General features: G+C 40.5%; 1 protein-coding gene across 3 annotated transcripts; it reads left to right on the top strand.

The window, feature by feature from the left end:
• The first annotated feature begins 433 nt into the window (after nt 1-433).
• ibtk (inhibitor of Bruton agammaglobulinemia tyrosine kinase) lies at nt 434-22,188 on the top strand. Of its 3 annotated transcripts, none has more exons than XM_013276497.3 (30): nt 434-602; nt 1,215-1,314; nt 1,701-2,079; nt 2,236-2,332; nt 3,559-3,683; nt 5,100-5,210; nt 6,485-6,655; nt 6,821-6,938; nt 7,303-7,483; nt 8,607-8,730; nt 9,053-9,230; nt 9,460-9,613; nt 10,774-11,158; nt 11,342-11,598; nt 11,684-11,770; nt 11,861-11,943; nt 12,844-12,881; nt 13,014-13,110; nt 13,254-13,355; nt 13,603-13,720; nt 13,885-13,945; nt 14,566-14,693; nt 14,868-14,980; nt 15,069-15,214; nt 15,376-15,494; nt 15,766-15,864; nt 16,074-16,229; nt 17,250-17,450; nt 20,457-20,589; nt 21,029-22,188. In XM_013276497.3, the coding sequence occupies exons 3-30, from the start codon at nt 1,756-1,758 to the stop codon at nt 21,152-21,154; spliced, it is 4,032 nt and encodes a 1,343-aa protein (XP_013131951.1). In that variant the 5' UTR covers nt 434-602; nt 1,215-1,314; nt 1,701-1,755; the 3' UTR covers nt 21,155-22,188. The 3 variants fall into 3 exon arrangements, with proteins under 3 accessions (XP_013131951.1, XP_019220237.1, XP_025767129.1); XM_025911344.1 differs by lacking the exon at nt 434-602 and adding an exon at nt 947-970; XM_019364692.2 differs by having other exon boundaries at nt 1,215-2,079.

The following is a 22,188-nucleotide window of genomic DNA, read 5'->3' as shown; positions in this document are numbered from 1 at the left end:
GTCTTGTAGACACACAGAGTCATCAGCCAAACTGTAACTATGATAATAATAATAGTTATTATTATTTATTTTTATTTTCATCAAACTAAGAAATACTAAAACTAAGGTTTTCCTCTATATTTTTTATTTTATTTTAGTTAGTTTTGAGGTCACAAAATCGTTTCACTTAGCTTTATTTTGTTTTCAGAATGTTGTATTTTTATTGTAGCTAACTAAAAAAAATTATATGCAGTTTTAGTTTTTTATTTAGTGTTAGTTAACCAGAATAATCTCAGCCAGACCCTTCTCAATAATCTTGGTATAGGAAACTAAATGTCCAAATCGCACTTTATGACATCACCCACAGAGCGACAGCACACTCTGAAATCAACTGACCGCCCCAAAAATCCGCCAATAGGACATCAGGATGCAGGAGCCGTGGCCAATCAGAAGTCTTGACATTGATGCAAGCTCTCTTACCTAACCTGCAGGGGCAGATTCCTGTCCAAAATTCTTACCGGCGAAAAAATGCATTGCGTTTTCCATTTGTAGTAATGACACAGTGGATTTACGTCGTTGATGCTACTTTCTCCATGTCCTCTTTTTTCTTTCACTAGCGGAAGGTAAGAAATACCCCGACGTTCATTTCCTTCAGCTGTTAGCAGTTTGCTAACGTTAGCTTGCGATGATGTGTCAGCTAAGCGAGCTGTCAAAGTAGTTTTAGGTAAATGTCTTTAATTAACTATACTGGGCTGATTTTCAAACTTGTCCAAATCGGTGCGTTTATCCCGCTTTGAAATTATCTATGCTGCAGTACCCTGTTAGGCAGGATGAGCTAATATTACTGGGTGAAGTAGCTGCTGTGCACAGCCTGCTTCTGCAGCAAGTTAGATAAGCAATAAGGGAGATACGACTGTTTCTATTAAAGAAATAGGTCCACTACGGCCTTAACATCAAGGGTGTATTAGCTTACCATTAGCTAGACCAAATGGTGAGTGGACAATAACAGCAGTTAACATTAAGCTAAGCTAAGTTAGCCTGTTACATAATCGTGGTGATTAGTCAACATTAAACCTTGTAAACTCAGCTGACTCGAGCTACTTAAGACTGATTTTAGGGCAGGCTTGTTCTGAAGTTTACACTTTTGTATTTGACTATTGCACACGTGATTACATGTAATCAAAATGAGGACGCTGTTTTGTCACTAATGTGTGCTTCAACTTTTTCTCTTTTAGGTACACTCTACAATTATGGAGTTGTGAAAAAGAGGTGTGAAAATTTGGGGGGGAAGGTGGCCTTTCCCCTCAGGTTTGATGGTTGGGACTGCAGAAGAAGGTCAGAGGGCTGGTGAAGTTGTTGCCTTTTGTACATAATTAAATGAAAGACTATTTTTGCAGATGTTGTACAATTTTTTTTGTATAAATTCATAAAGAAGTTTTCTATTTATTAAATTCCTGATGCCATTGTACACTGCGAGCACCCAGCCTTGTGTGCGGTCCTTGGTCGAAATGGTGGACTGAAACGAGTCACGCAGAGGCTCTGGAGTCGCTAGGGTGCGGTGGAACCTCAACACAAGCACAATTCTAGCACTCCAATCTACCTCGGCTGTTTTATTTTTGTCCTATTTTTTTCCAGATTTTTTTGACAGTGTTTGTCTTGTTTGTTGCCACACATTACATTGTTTTTGAGTGTGTTTGCCATTATCGGTGGTGGGCTGGCAGAAGGACTTTGCAAAGAGGAGAAGGGCTTCACTGTGAAGATTTGTCAGAGGTCAGGATGAGTCAGGCACCGCTGGACTGCACCCCCAAATGCCGCTCACAGCAGCATGCAGACCAGGTGGTTGCTGCACTAACAAGTGGCTCTGAGGGGCAGCTCCGGGCTTTCCTGACTTCACACTGCCACAATGCAGCCACTTTGCGGGATGCCTTCGGTCGTACAGCCCTGCACCTGGCGGCCTCACTGGGTAAGAAGGCCCTGCTGGAGTGGCTGCTGGAAATCAAAAGTGCTGACCTGATGCTTAAGGATAAGGAGTCCGGCTGGACCGCTCTGCACCGCAGCGCCTTCTATGGACAGATCCACTGTCTCATATCACTGGTCAAGGTGTGTATTGATGGAGTGCCATCAAAATTTACCAGTGTGTCTATTAAATTATTACCAAGAAGAAACAGTCCAATCAAAGCTTTCAGTACCGTAAAATGACAAACATTATTCTGAAGAGACTCAAACTTTGACCTACATTTGAATTTTGTATTGCAGCACGGGGGACTTCTTTCCACCCAAGACAAGGAGGGTCTTTCAGTCCTGGACTTGACCATGAAGGACCGCCCATCACATGTCTTGTTTAGAAACACTGGTAAGAAAAGCCGACACCCTCAGACGCTGCTTTTAATGCTTTGGTTTTGTTTTGGAGATGTGTTACTTCGCTTGTTCAAAAAAGAAAAGAAACTTGGGCCTATACTACGATTCAATATATATGTGATATCTTTGTCTTTTCTGTCTTCCCTTATCATATCACTGGTAACAGTTAAGTGGTTATCGGCTGGATCAGTCAAATGTAGCTCACATTGAAGAGGCTGTGTTGGCAGCATATGACTAACCACAAATAGGGACAGGTCCGATGGCAACTGAGCAGTCTATTTTATGATGATCAGATTGTAATAGTACAAAAATACAACCACCTGCTGAAAGCAACACAGCTGCTGCAGCCAAATAAGCAAAATGCGAGTGTGTGTGATAGGCAAAGTGCTGCACAGTAGTTCAGTGTTGAAAAGCTCTGTGTAAATGTGTTTAAGTGCACTCTGAGCTTTGCTCACTGAGACCAGAAAAGCTCACTGTGTCAGGTAACAGACTTATCATTATCATAGCTGTGTCACTGGGACACAGGCGATTCAGACATATAATTACAATTGCGTATTCTGTTAAACAGTCTGTGTTGTGTGACGTGTTTGTGTTATTCTTGCAGCTGAAGCCTCTGCGGTGTTTAAAAGGTCTGAAAACAAATAAAGAATAAATATAAAAAACAGAATTTAAACCAGTAACCATGTTTAGTGTGTTCGATTTGATTCAAAATCACCAAGTCAAGAGCTAAAATTCTCCACTTTACTATCATATTGCTATATTGAGGCTTATAAAATGTTTTAAACAGTTAAAAAAAATCTTTAAAAAAAAGTCTTATTCATATTCTGCAAAGAAAGACGAAACTTTAGGTAGTCTGCAAAAGTTCCTAACTGCACATTGTGGACCTCAGTGTGTATGTAGTAGGTTTCCAGGCTTTTCTAGGAACAGTTATGTTATTTTCCAGGGAATGGATTGGTCAGCAGGTGGTTGTTTGGTATGCGTTGATCTCCTTTGTGGAACAGAGCAGTCCAGAGCAGCCTAGGACTGCTCTGGACCGGCAGGCTGCAAACCTAGGCCGCCTGTCAAGAGCAGGCTAGGTTTGCAGCATATGTGGTGTCTCACTGAACCCCAAATCCAGTTTTGCACTACAGGCCTCTTTAGTTAAATCGAACATTAGGTGGAAACAGTGTTTTGGCTTTTTTTTTTTTTTTTCTTTAAATAGTGTTTCTTTCTTCACCTTAGACCCAACTGAAGTTTACACGTGGGGAAACAATACAAATTTCAGCCTCGGTCATGGCAATCAGGAGAGCCGACAGCACCCTGAGCTTGTTGATGTCTTTGCCAGGACTGGAGTTTACATCAAGCAGGTAGGCTAACAACGCATTGCCGTCTTAACATCTCTCAAGGGAGTGGGTACGTGTTTTCCTACCTCACACCCTGAAAACCCAACTCATGTGTATCCCTGTAGCACCAGGAATGCTGTAATAGCTCCGTGTTTTGACTGAGTACCAAGATATTACATTAAATTAAAAAAAGAAGAAGAAAAAAGCCAGTGCACATGGGTGTTTCAGATAAGCCACATCACTTGGGTAAAACCAGTAAAACACTCCTATCCCCAGAGCCACGTATTACACCACCTTCTCCTCAGGGCACCTGAAAATTTGCAAAATGTTTTTTTTTTCCTCCCCCTTTCAGCTGTCCAGTACTGTTTAGTCCACAGCAGCTGAAATAATGCTTATGTTGGAGAGCTTCAAACTGTACCTGCGATAAATGTATTAAGTTATACATTAAAGCATATTACATAATATAATTTGGCATATTGTATTGAGTCATGGCCACATTTCCCGGTTCATCTAGGAGGTGGGGGGATCAGTAATGTTATTTGAGTCTAATACAGCACATTGTTTCTGTATCATCAGGCGTGGTCTGCCGTCTCTTGTACAACCTTCATTTGTGACTTAGTGGAGCTGGTCTGTACATTGTTAACCCCTGCTAGCTGAACTGTGCCAAGCCAGGCTACAGTTTCATGCGTTTGTCATGTCTAGGCTCTTAGTGTGATTAATATAGCTCCTGGAACCAGTTCAATTACCCCCAGTGGCCTGTGTACCCAACGGGTGTCGGAATAAGATAAGACTGTGTTTGCTATATTTTCACTTTCTGTTTATCTGTTGACTAATAATTTATCTGTGCCTAATGTTGTATAATTGCTGTTTACAGCTGAAAGTGTGAGGGTTGTTCTTTTTCTTTTTTTCCCTCTAACCTGCAGGAGTCATTTCATAAAGCTAGTTGGGGACAGGTGGATCTGATTTCATGACCATTTCATGACCCAGTGAGACTCAGTGTAGTCTTTGTCTTCCTGGCCCAATCCAGCAGGTGCCAGAGGTTAAATATTAATTCCACAATGACATGTTTTTAATTAAATGAGCTATACTCATGTGTACGCATGTGTGTGGATGTCCACATCAATGCGATACTTCAGGAGACATCCCTGTGCTCTATTGAAGGCTTGAGGGGAGCGATGTATTAGTAATGATGTTTGCTTTTCCACCTGTGCCCTGGCCTTTTATTGCCGTAGTGTTTTACTATCGCTACAAGAAGGGTTGGCCCAGGGACATGGAAAGAGATGCATTGCAGCCTCGGACGTGAGGTCAAAATTATAATGACAAGAGCATTAATCAGCACAACCAAACACCTCGTAATTTTCCTGTAGTGGGATATGCAGGCTATTAAAACTGAAAGCAACAAGGGGATACCACAATTATGTTTGTTTCTTCTTTCTACAGGTGGTGCTGTGCAAGTTCCACTCTGTGTTCTTGTCTCAGAAAGGCCAGGTGTTCACCTGCGGGCATGGACAGGGAGGAAGGCTTGGCCATGGAGATGAACAGACTTATCTGGTGAGATCTGGGCATCATATCAAAATCCCCCATATATTTAAAACGAAATGCAGAATTCCTTCCTCTTTAATGAACAAATATATCAATGCATTATCATCATAATCATGTGCTTGTGCATTTTATTGCTTCAGCTACAGAAAATTTAGGTTTCAAGAAAAAGTGGTTTTGAAACTTGATCTGGATTTGATATTCATTTAAATCAATTATATTATAATTATAGACAAACACAAACTGATTAAACAAGTAACGCATAAATAGTTTTACTTTTCAGGCCTTCACTGAACACATTCACAGATAGTCCAATCTGGGAAAAAGTCAGCAAATCTTTTATAGTAGGTTGTAGATCAGTAAACATTCCTTTATTGTGTTCTGTAGTTTACAGAGAATTCAGCAATATTGTACAGATTATGTTTTCCTGTTGGATTTGTTGTTGTCAGTAAAATATAGCATTTTTAAAAATAAAACAATTAATCATGAGATTTAATGCACAAAGCTTAACAAAACTTAACTTCATACATCACATTGTTGTTTGATCTTGTGAGCATCTACAGTCCTGAAAATCCTCTATTTTTACTCTTCAGCCGTAAAAGGCTGATGGGTTATTTTCGTCACTCCACTTCGCCCTCAAGTTCACAATCTTGGGTGTCCACATCACCCAAGTGACGTGATTATTCCCACCAACTTTTTTTCTGTCTTTTCTGTAGAAAAGCAGATTTTGTCAGTAACCAAACTGGAGGGGCACTCAATATCTCCTTGATTCAAACACATATTTTAAGGAGATTTTTAAAAGCTGTCAGCACAAAGGTTCACCTTCTTTGTTCAGTTGATACTTTTCAGTACAGGCTGGAAAATGTGTGTTCAATAAAGCCACAAGAAGTACAATAATTGTGTTCACTAGAAGATTATGGTTGTCTATGGGACTTAGAGATGGGGATGGTAAGTGAGAGAGGTGCTTGTATCGCATCTGTAACTTTAACTTTATTAAGATATATGGTACAGAAATGCCATTAAGTCTGTTACGCTAAATGCACGGTCTCATTTGTTTTCTGAGCTTTTAATGGTTTAACCAATAAAATGTATTAAAGCTTATTTTCAAGCCCTGTGGTATCAGCCTTCTGCTGATACAAATTTAACACTTCTTTCATGTACTTCAGATCGGCTTGGAAACAGTTATTAAAGCCTCTGTTTCTCTCTCTTTATTTTGTTTTATATTTTGGTTGATTTTTTTTTTTTTTGTCTCATTCCTTTTTTCTTTTTCTTCTTCTTTTTTTCAGGTTCCTCGAATGGTAGAAGGCCTGATGTCCCATCACTGCTCCCAGGTGGCAGCAGCTAAAGACCACACAGTGGTCCTGACAGAGGAAGGCTATGTTTATACGTTTGGTCTCAACACATTCCACCAGCTGGGCCTAGTTCCTCCTCCCGCCTCTGCATTTGTACCTAAACAGGTAGGAGGTAGCAGTGGGAGCTGCTGATGTTTTGCAGTGAATCCATAAAGGATTGGTTTACCTTTAATTAATTTGGTCATTATTAGTATATAAAATGACCTTATGAATTGATGTTATCTGTTTGTTTTGTTTTTTTTATGATGTAATGATTTGCTTTTCATAAAGGTTTTCTCCAAGATGCTCAAAGGTAGGACGGTGATTGGAGTTGCAGCAGGAAGGTTCCACACAGTGCTGTGGACCAGGGAGGCTGTCTATACAATGGGACTCAATGGAGGCCAGCTGGGTAAGTCCTCATCCTTAAAGTCAGCCAAAACATTACCACAAAATAAAAAATAAAAAAACCACTTTTCAGATACATGATATGATTTAACAGTTTAGATCAATCAGCATTGGGTCATGTGTGACCATGCCAGAGAACAGAGCCAATATATTTAGCACAAATTCATGAATAATGATTGTATTGCAAAAGTAGCTTGGCACAATTTTCAGTTTTCTTATTGAAGGAGAGATGTTTCATTTTTGTAAAATGCCATTAAAAAAAGACAATTAGAAGATTTAAAAAATAAAATAAAACCATTCCATATTAAAAAAAAAAAAACCTCTTTAATAATCACTTCCTTTGTGGTATGTTTTGTCCTCTTTTCCAGGTTACTTACTGGATCCAAATGGAGAGAAGTGTGTAACAGCCCCCCGGCAGGTGTCAGCTCTGCACCACAAGGATGTAGCCATATCTATGGCAGCAGCTAGTGATGGCGCAACGGTAGTTGTGACCGAGAAGGGGGATGTGTACCTCTTAGCTGACTACCAATGCAAGAAGATGGCTTCAAGGTGAATAAAACAGTAGGATATCGTGCCAACCTTAAAGTTTAGCACTCTTAAACCTGCAAAAATGTATATTTGGGCTATGTGGGGGCAGCAGAAAAAAAGTATGAGCTCAACATTATCATGATCCCCATTTAGATTGTTGTTGTGATCAAATAATTAATCATTTACACATTGAGCAGTGCAACAGTAACTTATTCTGAGTCATGTGTCTGGTGACTTGGCAAGCTTGCATCCAGTATTCAGTCTCCTTTAGTTTTGGTTTTGTTTGCCACTGTTGTTTCCACTGACTCCTGATTGCTAGATGATATACTCAGTTTGGCAGTGGTTTGCTAACTGTGTTTCTGTGCTTATATTCACTGCTAAACAAAATTTGAAAAAAATGGGTTAAAATTGTCTGGCTAAAGTGTTAAATTGATCTTGGTAGCAAAGTCAAGCGTAGCTGCAGAATCGGCTGATAATTTTCTGTCGGTTCATCACCATGAGAGACTCAAAGGTTTCACATTGCCATATTTTTATTGTGTTAGACTAGACCATAACCCTATACCCGAATCAATCAATAGTTTTTAGATTAAGCTATGTTAAATGGCCCATCTTTTATTTTGATGTTTTTTTTATTAATTTGGTAGAACAACACCATCTGGAATCAAATAACTAATGGACAGTCTTCACTTTGCTCCAACCTTCTCATATTTTTCTACTGAAAATTGCTCATACTCTGGCAAAAAACGCAGAGCTTTTATCTGTCATTATGTTAGAGCCAGACGTGAAGATTTTTTACAAGCACAGCAATTTTCTCATTTATTGTGTTTTCAAGCGATTGTTTTGGATGGAAGATTATCTATAAATATAAGTCTCTTTCTCTGCAGCTCAGAAGTTTCTGCTTGTTTAACATGTAGTCTTAACGAACTGTATTTCAGGCACTGCTCTGTGTCTGACAAAAAATATTTGAGAACAGTTTTATTAGAAGTTTGATTTTATTGTATTAAATATCATCCCCAAGATTGGAAATAGTTGTCTATTGTGTGAGTTCTATAGTTTAGTGTCGTACATACAAATGTATGTATTTGCAAATACATTTCTGCTGTTCTTTCTTTTCCGATTATTGATTTTGATTGGTCTCTTACAGGCAGCTCAACATCAGGAAGGTCCTGGTCAGTGGGGGGAGTCTGGACCATCGAGTAGCTCCACAGATCTTGAACGAGGGAGGAGTGGAAAAGGTGGTCATTCTGGCGTTGGATACAGCTGGGAGGGTAAGTGCACTGTTATGCAGCGTTGTGCTTTTTGTTCTACTTTAGAGGTGCTTTAAATACCACAAGACAAGCACCATTTAGTTGCTGAATCTTCAAGAGAAGAGGGATGTACAGCAGTAAAGCTGTAGTTCACTTCTGCTTCACTTTTTACATTCTGGTACATGGAAAGAAATACATCCTGTTATTTTTATCATCACTTTACTTTTCCTATTCTTATCTAACCTATGCTACACGGTTACACAATCCAAAATCTGCCTTACCTGTGTGACAGCCTATAGATAAAAATGGTGAGTAAGACTCGTTTTTCTCTTGTCTCTGTCAGGTGTTTTGCTGGCGTTCAACTGGCAGCTCGGTGAGACAGTGCCGGTGGGCGTACGCGCGTCAGGTCTTCATGACGGACATCGCTCTCAGCAAGAACAGCATGATGTTTGTGACTCAGGATGGAGAGGGCTTCAGTGGTGTGTGGGCTGGAGAATATAAGAAGTACGGGGAAAAGAAAGGTGAGGAATTTATGGGGGAGAAAGGTATGTTCAGTATGTTAAGTTGGCAATTTATTTATTTATTTTTTCCTCTACACTTTTTATCTGTGCTGGGATTAGACTTTGTTATATTGTGGCCTAACTATAAAATACATTTCAACGAAATTTAAGAGGAGTGCCTTGATGAATGGAAGAATAGAAGTGGATTATTATTACTATATGTGGTAAATGTTCTCCTTCTGTATTACAGAGGGCAGTGTGGAGGTGTGTGGCCACTCGGATGTTGGGACACTGTATGAACGAATCCGCCTGGAGAAACTCCCCTATGTCCACAGAGCTGTCAGCATCACCATGGACTCAAAGGGCCGGAATTTTGGAGTTCTCCAGGCTGACCCAAAAACAAGGTACACATACTCTCAAGTGTAGAAAATGCACTACAATAAGGGACAGACACTTTAGTAAAGCTGTAGAGACTTTGCTCAGCCCACGCTGGGAAAATACAGTTGTTACAGGAGCACAAGGTCAGGAAGAAAAAGTGAATTGGAGATGGATTAGAAAAAACAAATATCGTGTACAAAAAAGACAAAATATTATATAAAGGTACACAAACCTAAAAAATTGCCTAATCCAGCAGCCCACACATGCAATAATTTATACATCTGTTAGGTAACCCACTGTAAGTGAAATGGCCATGAAAAAGTTTTTTGTGTGTGTCAATGAGCATAGATTTCTTCACAGATTCCTTCCTAGTATGAATGCAACAATGCAGCACCAGAAGGTACACTGTCCAGAATGATTGTAAAGTAGTTTTATCTTAAACATTTTGATGTGTTGGGATAAGATTCAATTATTATTGCCTAGAGAGCCACTTTTGGATCGGTTATCCACGTCAAGCTCGAGAAAGAAAGTAGCTTAAACACAGCCTCTGTAAACAAGGCGTAGATAATGAAATGACTAACACCTAAGGAATAACTGACATGAAGAAATAAAGTCATCAAATCTTAGTTCTTTATGTCTATGAAGTATGATATCTAAACTTAAGTAAAAAGAAGAGGTTTAATATTCTGATCTTTATTAATAATAATCACTAGTGTTATAAGTTCTTCCATCCACAATAAAAACATAGTTATAACTATCCACACTTAAATGTTAAATACTTAAAAAGAGGTACTTTAAAGTCCCCCTCCCCCCCCTTTCATACTCAAAAAGGTCACCAAATGTTGTGTTTAGGATTCACACTGCAGCTGTTTAGGCATGAATCAGGAGAGTGGACGGTTTCTCTGAGCAGCTTGTGTCTTGTTTTTTATTTTTAGATCTCCTCTCTGCTCATTACATTCATTGCTTTATTAGGAGTCAGCTGGGAAGATTCTTGTCTCTTTAATTGTTAAGCTACTTGCTATCATTCTTCTCTTGTTATTCAAAAGCTGTGTTATATAATTTCTGATTAAACTGGATTTGAAAGATTAAATCCAGTTGGGTTTTTGTGTGTGTGTGAGTGTGTTTGTAATGTATGAGTTTTTATCATTTAAACCTCAATCATTTTCCCTGTGTATATGTACTCCAGCCTGTACGAGGTTCCCAGCATTTCTCCGTCATCCTTCTCCCAGCACTTCGGGAGCCTTCTGGATGAGGCGGACGAAATGGACAGCATCCACGATGTGACGCTTCAGGCTGGAGATCGCACTTTTCCGGCTCACAAGTACATTCTGTCCATGAGGTCCGAGTTCTTCCGGAAGCAGTTCATGTCTGAGCACTGTGGGGTCGACGAGGAGCTCGATAAGGAAGTGAGGAAGAGCGAAGATGCCGTGGGGTGCGATTTGCTCATTCTGGAAAAAGTCCCACCGGACATGATGGAATACGCTCTTCACTTCATCTACACAGACTCTTGTGAGCTGCTGGTACACGGAGCGAGGCCGAGAGTGTCGGGGGTCATTACAGTCCCAAACCAGGTGAGGGGGAAGAAAAAGGAAAATCACGTGCTTGATTACATTGTACTGTAATGCAGCTTTTTCTTTACGCAACATCGATTTTTTTAACTCCACAATAATTTCATTTTCATTGACCTGGGAGGTCTGTTAGCTCTGACTCGGCTGTGTTAATTCATCTTGTGCTGTGTCCATTGCCTTGGCCAGGATTCAGAGGAGGACAGGCTTATCAGCAGCCTGCAGAACTTGGGTCTGAGTGGTCGTTCAGCCCTCGAGGTGTACCGTTCTCTTCCACCTGCAGCCAAAGGCAACAGTGACAAGGCCAAGAGCAAAGGCTCCAAGCCTGGCAAAAAGGGGAAAGGAAGCAAAGGTGACAAGGCCGGAGCCAACGAGGGAGGTGCCAACCCAGTGAAAACCTTACAGGGTGTTGCAAAAAAACTCGGCCTGGGCAGCCTGTCGGCGCGGTGAGAAGCCTAGCACACTTTAAGCTCAAGGGCAATACAGATTTCGTGTCCTTTGTTTTCATCCATTTGTTTTATTTCTGCACAGACTGGACGGTGTCAAATACGAAAATGGAAAAATTAATGTTACAAACAAGAAAACAGGCAACAAACCAAAACTCTACCAGAAGAAATGGTACGTATGTCTGTCTATAATCAGCTTTAGTTACTGAGTAAACTGCAAACTTAACTGTTTGTATATTTTGTTCTTTCTATGTCTGTGTAGCTCTTATCTTTGTGATGTCACTCTGAAATCTGAAGATGGGAAAGAGTTTTCTTGTCATAAAAGTGTCCTCTGTGCCAGACTAGGTAAGATGAATCAGGTAGCATGCCATCAAGTCATTCAAATCAATAAAAACTGTAACTTCAGTTTGTTTTGCACAACTGTGTATGGCATAACATCATATGCACTAACTGTGTAAGAAAGTAACTCGTTACCTTTTGTAGCACTATTGGTTTTCCTTCCTTTTGCCTGTAAGAGAGCATGCAAAGGTAGTCTGTAGGTTCAAATACTGTTACTGAAAAGATGAGTTTTTATCATGCATGTCATATAGATACACATGCTCCCGCCTCCTGGATCCAGATAGACTTTTTCAGTAATCCGGTACACCATACCCTCCTTAGCTGAGGTAACAAAGAGACATGTAAAAAATTAACAGACCTCACAAAATACAATACCTGTAAAGTGAACCAAATGTTTTAAAATGGGTTTGTTTTTAAGATAAAACCCAGTTGACTGTAAATGCAGAGTTTCTGTTCGAGCAGTAGAATTGTAATTAACGGTATTTCTTAGAAGATAAGGTACACTGTGGGGCTGGCTGCAGTATCTCGAACCCTTCTGACATTCCTAGGGTACTTAATATTGGTCCATGTTCTGTCCCAACACCAGCTGTCTATATAAATAAATCCCCCAACCCAAAATTCTGCAAATGCAGTCGAGGCAGTTCCACATCCAGTTCTTCCTTAATTATTTTAGTCCTTTTTGGGGACAATATTCTCAGGAAGTACACTTGAGAAAACCTAGTAAGATGTTTTAGATAGTCATCCAGTTTGTCCAAAATTGAACCCTGTATTTTATGTAAATGTTCACTTCATGTGAGTAGATTAATTTGAGTGTTGATAAGAAGCGTTTTTTTTGTTTTGTTTTGTTTTTGTTTCTTTTAAACTTAAATGTACTTAAATTGTTTTCTTGTGTGTGTCTTTCTGCAGAGTACTTCAACAGTATGCTCGGTAACCCCTGGATTGAGGTATGCTAAGTCCCCCACCCTTCTGCTGTGATATATATATATAATTATTACTATGTTTTTAAACCAGTCACAGCTCTAAAGTCACACTGTTTCGTACTGATACTCTGATAATATTGTCTCGCAACCCTTCAGGCTACATCTTGTTCTGCACTCGAGATGCCCACCAGCTCAGAGATCCTACAGGTCATTCTCGAGTACATTTACACAGATGAGTCTCCCACGATTAAAGGTAACCTAACAAGTTGGGGTTTTTATTCCTAATGAAAACACATTTTGAACTGTTTTTTATGGTCATGTGCTCTCCAAATTTAGATGAATGTGGGGGGAAAAACCCTACACTGATCATACTGTTATCTCGCTTTTCCCTGCCAGAGTCTCTGAATGTAGAGTTTGTCTGCAACGTGTTGGTTGTCGCTGACCAGCTGCTCATCACACGGCTAAAGGAGATGTGCGAGGTTGTCATCACAGAGAACCGTACGTTCTCTTACTCCAATTTGTGACACAACTTCTTGCACTTGCGCTTTTGTTTTTCTTTTAGTAGCCCCCTTCATTTGAGGGTATCTAATTCTCAGCATTAGCCTTGGGGCATCTGTTTAAAGTTGCATTAAGTTTACGTTTTCCTCGTGTCATCTTGATTCTGAATAATTTCATACATAGAACTCATGAAAACAATAAGCACACACAGTTGCATCGTTTCAAACCGCTGCTTTTCTGCCCTCAGTGACTCTGAAGAACGCTGCAGAGCTCCTGGAGTTTGCCATCATGTACAATGCGGAACAGTTAAAACTGTCCTGCCTCCAGTTCATTGTGCTCAACATGGCCGCACTGCTGGAATCAAAGTGAGAACTTTAAGCCATATTTTGGATTCAAAGTGGTGTGTGCAAGATCATGAATATGTTTAGTAGAACGTGTGCATGGAAATATGGATCCATAGAGCAGAGCAAACAGGAGAAGTGTTTTCTAATCAATATGTTTTTGTTTTATGTTACTTTGGTGTCCTCAGAGCTCTCGATATTCTCAGTGATGAAGTGCTGGTGGAGCTTTCTGCAGCCTACAGGAAGATGGTGAGTCCCCTTCCACCCTTAAAAACACCCCAGTCTGTGTCAGAATTAGTTTTTAAGGATGCTCATTGTTTATTTATTTATTTATTTATTTTTTCTTTTCCAGTGAAATAAAAATAATTCTTTAAAGTGAACAGCAGGGGGCAGCTCTTGTAGTTGTAGAAAGACATCCAGTTGTATAAAAGCCTATTGGGGAGCAGCCCTTGGCTTCAAACAGTTTCCTGATGACTTTATGGGCTCAGTTGCTGGTTTAAAGTTACACTGAACACAACATAAAGTTCACTTTGTACATTACTATCAACAGAAATACTCAGGTTGGGGTTTCACCTAGTCTGAAGTGATGGCACTACATCTGCCTTTTATTTCCAGTCTTTTGTCACAGAAATCATCCTGTTATTCTGACTTTCACTGATCATAAATCTTAAAATTATCTACACAATGTAGAGATTGAGCTGTAGAGGGTTTCTCCTGCCTCTGCTGACTGTGAAAACATGTTTGTCGATTGATTCGCTGATTAACTGTAGGTGATGTAATGTTTTCTAAGACAGCCATACTTAGATTTATTTGTTTATTGCATAGGGTTTTTCATAACTTTTTCTTTCTTTTTCTCCATTTGATTTCAGATCCCAGCAATGCAGAAGCGTGTTATCACCCCATATCCTGGTGCACCAGACCTCAGTGTGTATGAGGATGAGGATTTGGACTCGGCATTCAGCCCCAAACCAGAAGCAGAATTGGATCACTCTTGCAGGTACAGTCAAAAATGGTATTAACTTGTTACACAGTATCACTATGTTAATTTCTAAAGGTTTATAGCTAAAAGGCAGGGAATTATCTGTGATACCTTTAAAGATCTCTATTAAACGTCTTCAGTGTGTCACCCTAACAATAATCTGCTAATAATTTCACACATTGTCTTTTTCAGGGAAATCCTGTTAAAAAAAGCTAAAATTAAGGCTAAGAAGAAACCAAGGAGGCGCTCTGATAGCTCAGGGGGCTACACTCTCTCTGATATCATCCAAAGCCCTCCTGCTGCTGGTATGTGGCTGTCAGCTTCTTTGTGATCTTGGATCTTGTTGTTATTGAATTTATGACAAGTTACCTAACACATGCTTTTTTTGCTCAGTGGTCTCCCCATGCCTGGTGAAGTCAGGTAAGGTGAACTCGACTGAGTCTCTGCAGGAGCTCCTCACATCAGACTCTGAAGGCAGCTACATGGGGGTCGGCAGTCCCAGAGACATGCAGTCACCCGTTTTTCATGAGAGAGTTGAGGTTAATTTTACATCTTTAATATGCTGCACATGCTTATAGTTAGAAGTGTGAAATAATTAGACGAGTTGGTAGATTAAAATCAAGGCTGCAAAGATGGTCTACTTAATACTGTTAAGTTAGAGTTGAAGTGTTTGTGAGTTTTATTTTTTATTTTTTTGCAGGATGAGAAAACTTTTAGCCAGAGGCTGAAGACCCCACCCAGCACCCCAACATCTATTAAGAACGGCCTCCCAACTCCCCCCAACTCTGCTCCGCAAACCATCCCAAAGGTCCTTCCCTGGTAGGGTAACTTTGATGGTCTGAAATTTATTAACAGTTTTATTGTCTTATTCATTTGTTTTCCCCACGTCTCCTCGGCTAAGAAACGCAGGTTTAAGATTGAACAAAGGCTATCTTGAAAGGATGTCATTTTATCCTTATATCCACCCACTTTATGTTGAGGGGGCGGTTAACAGAAAGGAAGCATTTTCAGCCCTGATAAATAAATAACCACTGAAATTTGAGCAGTATATCTTTCTTATTAAGTGTGACTCTGTTTTTTCAATTTGCAGTCCTGCTCGTGCACCTCCAGTCTTGGATCTGAGAACCATCATGGACATGGAAGCCAACTCTCTGCAGACTCTTGGAGCAACTCCTAAAAGCCCTGGAAGGTGGGCGGGTGGTCTGCAGTGTTTAACTGAGAAATCTTCAATGAAAAAATGATTTATACCACTTATTCCAGTCAATAGAAGGGAGTGATGGGTTTAATTAATGACTAATATCTGTACTTTACACATGTATCTTACAGTTCTTAATCCAATGTCTGGAAATGAGAACTGTTGCTTACTTGAGCTCTGCTTATTTTCCCACCTGTCCACAGTGTCAGCACCAGCATCAAGCACTCCCCTCTTTCCACTAAACTGTCCCAGAAACAGAGGAAGATGCTGGCCATGGCTAACAAGGAGGCCAGTGCGGAGTCCACAGCATCCAAACCAACCCCCACAGCCACTCCATCCAAAAGCAGTGGAAAGGCCTGGTGAGTGAGCCCAAATACGAATACCGCTACTGTCATGGAATACCTTTGTGTTCCTGATATATGTCAGGAAATCTCAAAAGAAAAAAAAAATGCATTTTGTGCAGTGAGCCCACACATTCCTTTTCTGGATGGGACAAGTATTTGTGAAAATGTGTAGCATGTAGAAAATATCAAGAGTGGAAATCTCCCTTCTCCTCTTAGCTAAAATGCTAATGTTAATCCCTTCCACAGGAAAAGAAACTTTTTCTTCAGAATAGCATTGTACTGTTGCCAGAAATTTGATGCAAGTGGTGTTTTAGATTGACTGGATAAGTTTGTTTCGAGGAAAATATTCTTTTTTTTTTTTTTTTTTTTTTTTTTTTTAACTGCCACAAAGCAGGTTTACAGCTAATACACATGCAAACAGCTACAAAAGCTCTATATTTCCTATTTGTAAAGTAGATCTGCTTTATTAATAAAAACATTTGTTTACATTGTACAACAGGTAAAACTTGTCTTAGTGAAAAGGCATCATTGTGATCTTTTGACTGCTTGTCAATGGTTTGACAGCAGAAGGCTTATGTTACATTGAGTGTTTAGTTAAAAGGCTTGGAGAATACTTGTGTTGGATATTTGTTGATGTGTTTGGATTAGGTAACACTAACTATGAATTCTGACTGAGGAAGTGGCAGCAATATGACATTTAGACATGATCATAGCATTTTCATCTTTCTGAAACAGGTTATAACATGTACCACAGTCATCTGCCTTGTGATCTACCCTACACTATGATTTTAGTATTTGTTTTTTTTGTTTTTTTAAACCATCAAAGTTGGACATGCTTACAATATAGGTCCCCTTTGAGCTTGGGCATTTGAAACCTGAATCTGTGGTTAAATTACTCAAAAAGGGACAAAATAAAGAAAGTTGTGAGCCACTATGTAATGTCTTAAACGCACCAGCAGCTACAGAAAGTGTAGCCACCTTTTGCTTTTAATTGTGAACGTCTTCTTCTCTTATATGATTTCTTTCCACCTGCAGGGCAACGGCTGTCCAGTCCCCACCCTCCTCGTGTTCATTTCGGGCTCTGCTGGAGGAGGAAGAGAACCATTTGATCCGATCAGGGCAAACCGGAACGCAAAGGGGCCAGAGCACCCTGGGGTCCCCCATCGTTGCTGCACCTGCTGCCAGGAGGGTCACATTCAAGTGTGCTGAAGGCGGCGAGTCAGAGAGGCCTGCGGGGTAAGCAGAAGTCGAAGTGTAGCGTACAGGAGTAAGGGGTTCTTCCACACACTGGAGTTAGAGCCAAAATAGCCTCTCTTTATAAGGAGATAGAAATAGTCTTGAATTGAGACTCGATTCTGTGCCAGATATTTTGAGATGGCCAAAGAATACCTCATCTGTTACATAAAACATATTATAGGTTGCTGCTGCAGTAAGATTGAGTGTTTCTGCTTTGTGCTGCTGATTTCCACTTGGAGGCACTATTGAGGTGTCATCATGTATCAGCTGTTGTGTTTTTTTTTGTTTGTTTGTTTTCCAACAGTCTGCAGCCCTGTAGATAACCCATTGTCTTAGCAATAATCTCCCATTATTTTTACTTCTAGTTTCTGCAGCCTGAACATCAAACTTGGCCCCCAAAACAGGAAGACAGTGTATACGTAGCACATGCAGGCACTGTTTCGCAGCTAAGACATATAAAAGAGGAAGCGATAGTGATTGTTTAGATCAGACTGATTGTTAGGAAACACAAAAATAAAAGATGTGAGTTGTAACTAACCGTAACTCTTAACTGGTGCCAGGGCACTGATAAGATGTGCTGTAGTTGGATAGGCTGACAGCTGGAGAAACGCATTAAGCTCTTTGTTGTGTGAGGTGAATGGCTCTGAATGACCCAGTGCTGCTGGGTTGACCTGCCCTTGACTGAGTCACCCTGACCTTTACAACGTTCCTCAACAGCTGGATAAATACAGCATGCGCAGAAGATATTCCTAGCTGTAGTAAGTGGCGTGCTCTTCTTTCTGACGTCGAGTAGCGTGGAAGCAATGAAATCCTCAATGTTTGGCCACCTTTGCAGCTTTTAATTCCTTTCGGGTCTAGAAAGTCAAGTTAATCTTGTCTATCTGTATGTAAGCGCGTCTCTTATCTGATTTCATCCTCCTCTGCTGTATGTTTGGCCATGCTTCATGCTGTTAAGAGCAGACTGCTAGATATTAAACAGCTGTGAAAGTAAGTCAAGTGAAGCCAGTGATGTTAATCAGAATTGATAAGGGCAGCCCTCGTGTCACAACAGATCACACAGAAACGGGAGCAGGTTTCAGGTTCGCCCGGGTATTTGGATGAGCAGACACGGACGAGTTCAAGGCTCAGGAAGCAGCCGCGCACACTCTTGTGTCTGCCTTCTGGGACACAGTTTCCACATCCCAAATCAGATTTAATAGAGATGCCTTTATAATCTGTGCTGTGATTGAATGTCAGACATTTTTTCCTCTGCTTATGTCTCGTGGAAATATTTCCAGCGTTGTCTCTCGTCCAGATGAACGATCACACAAACGGAGGCCCCTTTTTCCATACGACATTAGCGTGCGCCATAATGGAGTGTTTTTGGCAGGATTTGTAACAACCTGCAATATAAATGACCTACAAACTAAAAAAAATCACTTAAAGCACACACAAATCAGTCTAAAGGTAGCTCATTTGTATGAGACATGTCGTATTTCACCCACTGTGTCGAAAAGATGTATTCTTTAACAAACATTATATATTTATACCCTCTTCTCTAAATTGTTTTACAAGTATTTTAGGAGGATTTAGAAATGTGAATATATACATGGTGTTTCAAGGGAAAAACACCATCAATAAGAAGCAGGAGAGGGGTTTAAGTCAGCTTTCAGTCAACCTTTGTGCACACTTTGAATCCTGACAGCTTTTTTTTTTTTTCTGCTGTTGCAGTAACTCGCCTCATGTTTACAAATGATAACAGGTGTGACTTTTCTTATACTTTTGGAGCAAGGTCTGCATTTTATTTTTAGGCTTCATTTAGACACTGATGTGTGAGCTGTCATGTTCTGTTTTTCTACCATTTTTAGAGTCAACAAGGATGCTGAATATAAAAGTCTCTAAACAAGGTGTTTGTGAACGCAAATCCCAAAAAATGTTGCTGTGTATGTCCTAAATGGACGTAGACTGTGACTGTTCTTACCTTCATTCCTCTGACAGCAAGGGAAGATTAACACAGACTGAAGAGTGTGCTGCATGCTATCAGAAACCCCACTGAGTTGCTGAATGTAATGAAACATGTAGTTATTAACTTGATCTATCAGAATAACATTGGGGGGGGGACTGAATGAGTGGGAGAGTGCAGTGATAACTGCAAACTCTGACACAGCTTTACTCAATAAACGCATTACATAAGGCAGCATTAGAATATGCTGATATTTTTAAATTTCAGCAGTAAGTCAGACTCCAGTGGTTTGTGCCCTTCGCCATCAATTCTGCTCATATCTTTATGAACAGAACTAGTTTCAGCCAAGAGGTGGAGGGTTGTTTCAAGGAATTTGAAATTTTTGAAATTGCAGATACAAGTGAAGGAACAAACAAGTTCCTCCGAGTGGTGTCTAGGCTGCCCCTCAGAGATGAGGAGCTCAGTCATTTTGGTGTGGCTCAGAGTAGAGCAGACACTCCTCTACATTAAAATGAACCAGCTGAGGTGGTTGAGGGATATAACTCCTGAATCCCTTCTAGATCAGGTGTTTCAGGCACGTCCTACTTGGAGAAGACCCTGGGGCAGACCCAGGAAACCCCAGAGAGATTATGTCTCTTGTCTGGCTGGCTTGGGAATGTCGCTATGTCCTCTGTCTCTTCCCATCCACCCCTGTGCCCCTGACCCAGACCCAAATAAATACCATGATATCTCAGTGTTTCAAAGAATGCTGTATCAAATGCAGCAGAGATCAGAAAGGGTTGTAGCTTGACTTTTTATAGTAGCATGTGCAGCAATCATGTTGAAGTCTTCAGCAAAGCATTTTAACTTCAGTACTGTTGTGCAGTAGCGGCAGAGGTTTGTTAAAGCCGGGTGGACAGGTGGCCATTCACACACCGGAGCTTGTCAGTAGTGGTTGACTCAACCTTTGTCCCCTGACTCAGACTCTTGTTGCAGCACTTGATACCAACGTGTGTGTGTGTGTGTGTGTGTGTGTGTGTGTGTGTGTCTGTGTGTGTTTGTGTGTGAACCATCTATCCCCTCAGGCCGTGGGTGCTGGGTGCAGTGGGCAGCCCTCCCCTCTCCTCCCTGGTGACCTTTGCTTCAATCGTGGAGGAAGAGAAGCAGCAGGAAGCCGCGCTGATCCGCAGCCGAGAGAAGCCGCTGGCGCTCATCCAGGTAACGCATCGTGTCTGTGTGTCACAAGCACGCACACACACACCCTTGGCATCACTGATTGCATAGCTTCTGTGCACAGCATCGAAATGGAAAACATGGCAGTGGTCCATCAGAAGACGCTTCTTGTGTCTCCTGTCTTGACTTATCTGACTTATTTTTATCTAATCAGCATTGCACTCTGTACAGTGCTGGTTAGAAATGAGGTGTCTCCAGTTTTGTCTCTTTGACAGCACACTCTTCTCCAGCTGGTTGCCAGACTTCTGTCAAAGCCTTCAGAAAAACACTTTTTTCCCCCTGTGGTTTTCTGGTTGCTATTAAGTAAAACACTTATTACCATTAAGCTTTCAGCGTCAGCATTTTGTTCTTTTCCCTCTCAATTGAAGTTTGGTTTTTGTTTTGTTTTTTTCAGTTTTTTCCGTGTTATTTTCTGTCTTTATAGATTGAAGAGCGGGCCATCCAGGATCTTCTGTTCCACTATAAAGCCCATGACAACCCAGATGAGCTGATAGTGGTGGAGAGGTCTTCCAGAGGTCCCATGGCAGTCCCGACCTGGAACAAACACTGATGTTTAACGCCAGTGACGTTCAGCACAACCGCTACATACCATCAATGTGAGAACATCTCATCCCGTAGTCACTTTATACTTCAGGCAGTTTCCCCAAGGTCCATCAGTCCATACTGAGACGTACTTGGGACTCATCATCCTTGTTTAAGATGAGCGTGATGCAAAGCTCGCTTCTCTCTGCAGTTTTAGGTTTAATTTGTTTTATTGCTGCTCAGCATTTTGTTTGTGTGTGAAAGAATGAGGTTTTTTTTCACAATTGAATACAGTGCTGAGGAGAAGTTTTGGGAATGGGATGAGTTGTGCATGTTTTTTCTTTTTTCTTTTGATGTACTCTTTACTCAGCAAAAACAATGGCATAAAAAGTAAACAACTCTTACAAATGAATATTATTAGTGATGTGAAGTTGAAGTTGCCAAAGAAATGAAAATGTGAGATGTTCCAGGCCACACAAAATGTGTCCAGGCTACATCACAGGGGCCCTCTGGAGCTTAAGAGAAGTTAAAGAGTGCCAAACATCATCTGTGATAGAGCATCAGGAGCAATTTGTATGTAAGCTGTTTATCAAGGCAGTACATTTAGTTTCTTTTATGGACCCCCCTGCTTTATATCAACATTGTGTGCTTCAGTTGATCTGCAGTGACATGGTAATTTTGCAGTAAACAATAACATTTACTTTAAATGCAAACACACGAACATTTGTCATAGATATAAAGCATTATTTGGTGCAGTTACAGCGAATGCTAAAGCCAGACTATACTCAGTAGGGTTGATTGTGTTTAACTGCTCAGTAATGTGTTCTAGAAATGCTCCTGTGCCTTTCTATTACATGATAAAGAAAATAAAGCAGCTAAAAAGAATATTTTTTTCTCCTTATTGTTTTACTCTCCAGCTCTTTTCCTGGAGCCAGTGTAAGCTTGGTAGGTAATGTTCTCATTTTCAGATGCCATTTTTGCGAGTGCGTTTGTATGTTTGAGGCCTAAAGATGTGATGGGAAAATGGCATGCAATAATAAAACATCTCACCTGTGCAATGAA

The sequence above is a fragment of the Oreochromis niloticus genome, linkage group LG11 (assembly GCF_001858045.2).
Source record: "Oreochromis niloticus isolate F11D_XX linkage group LG11, O_niloticus_UMD_NMBU, whole genome shotgun sequence".
In the NCBI taxonomy this organism is placed as follows: Eukaryota; Metazoa; Chordata; class Actinopteri; order Cichliformes; family Cichlidae; genus Oreochromis; species Oreochromis niloticus.
The sequence above is the reverse complement of the archived record's forward strand: the minus strand, read 5'-3'. Positions and strand labels throughout refer to the sequence as shown.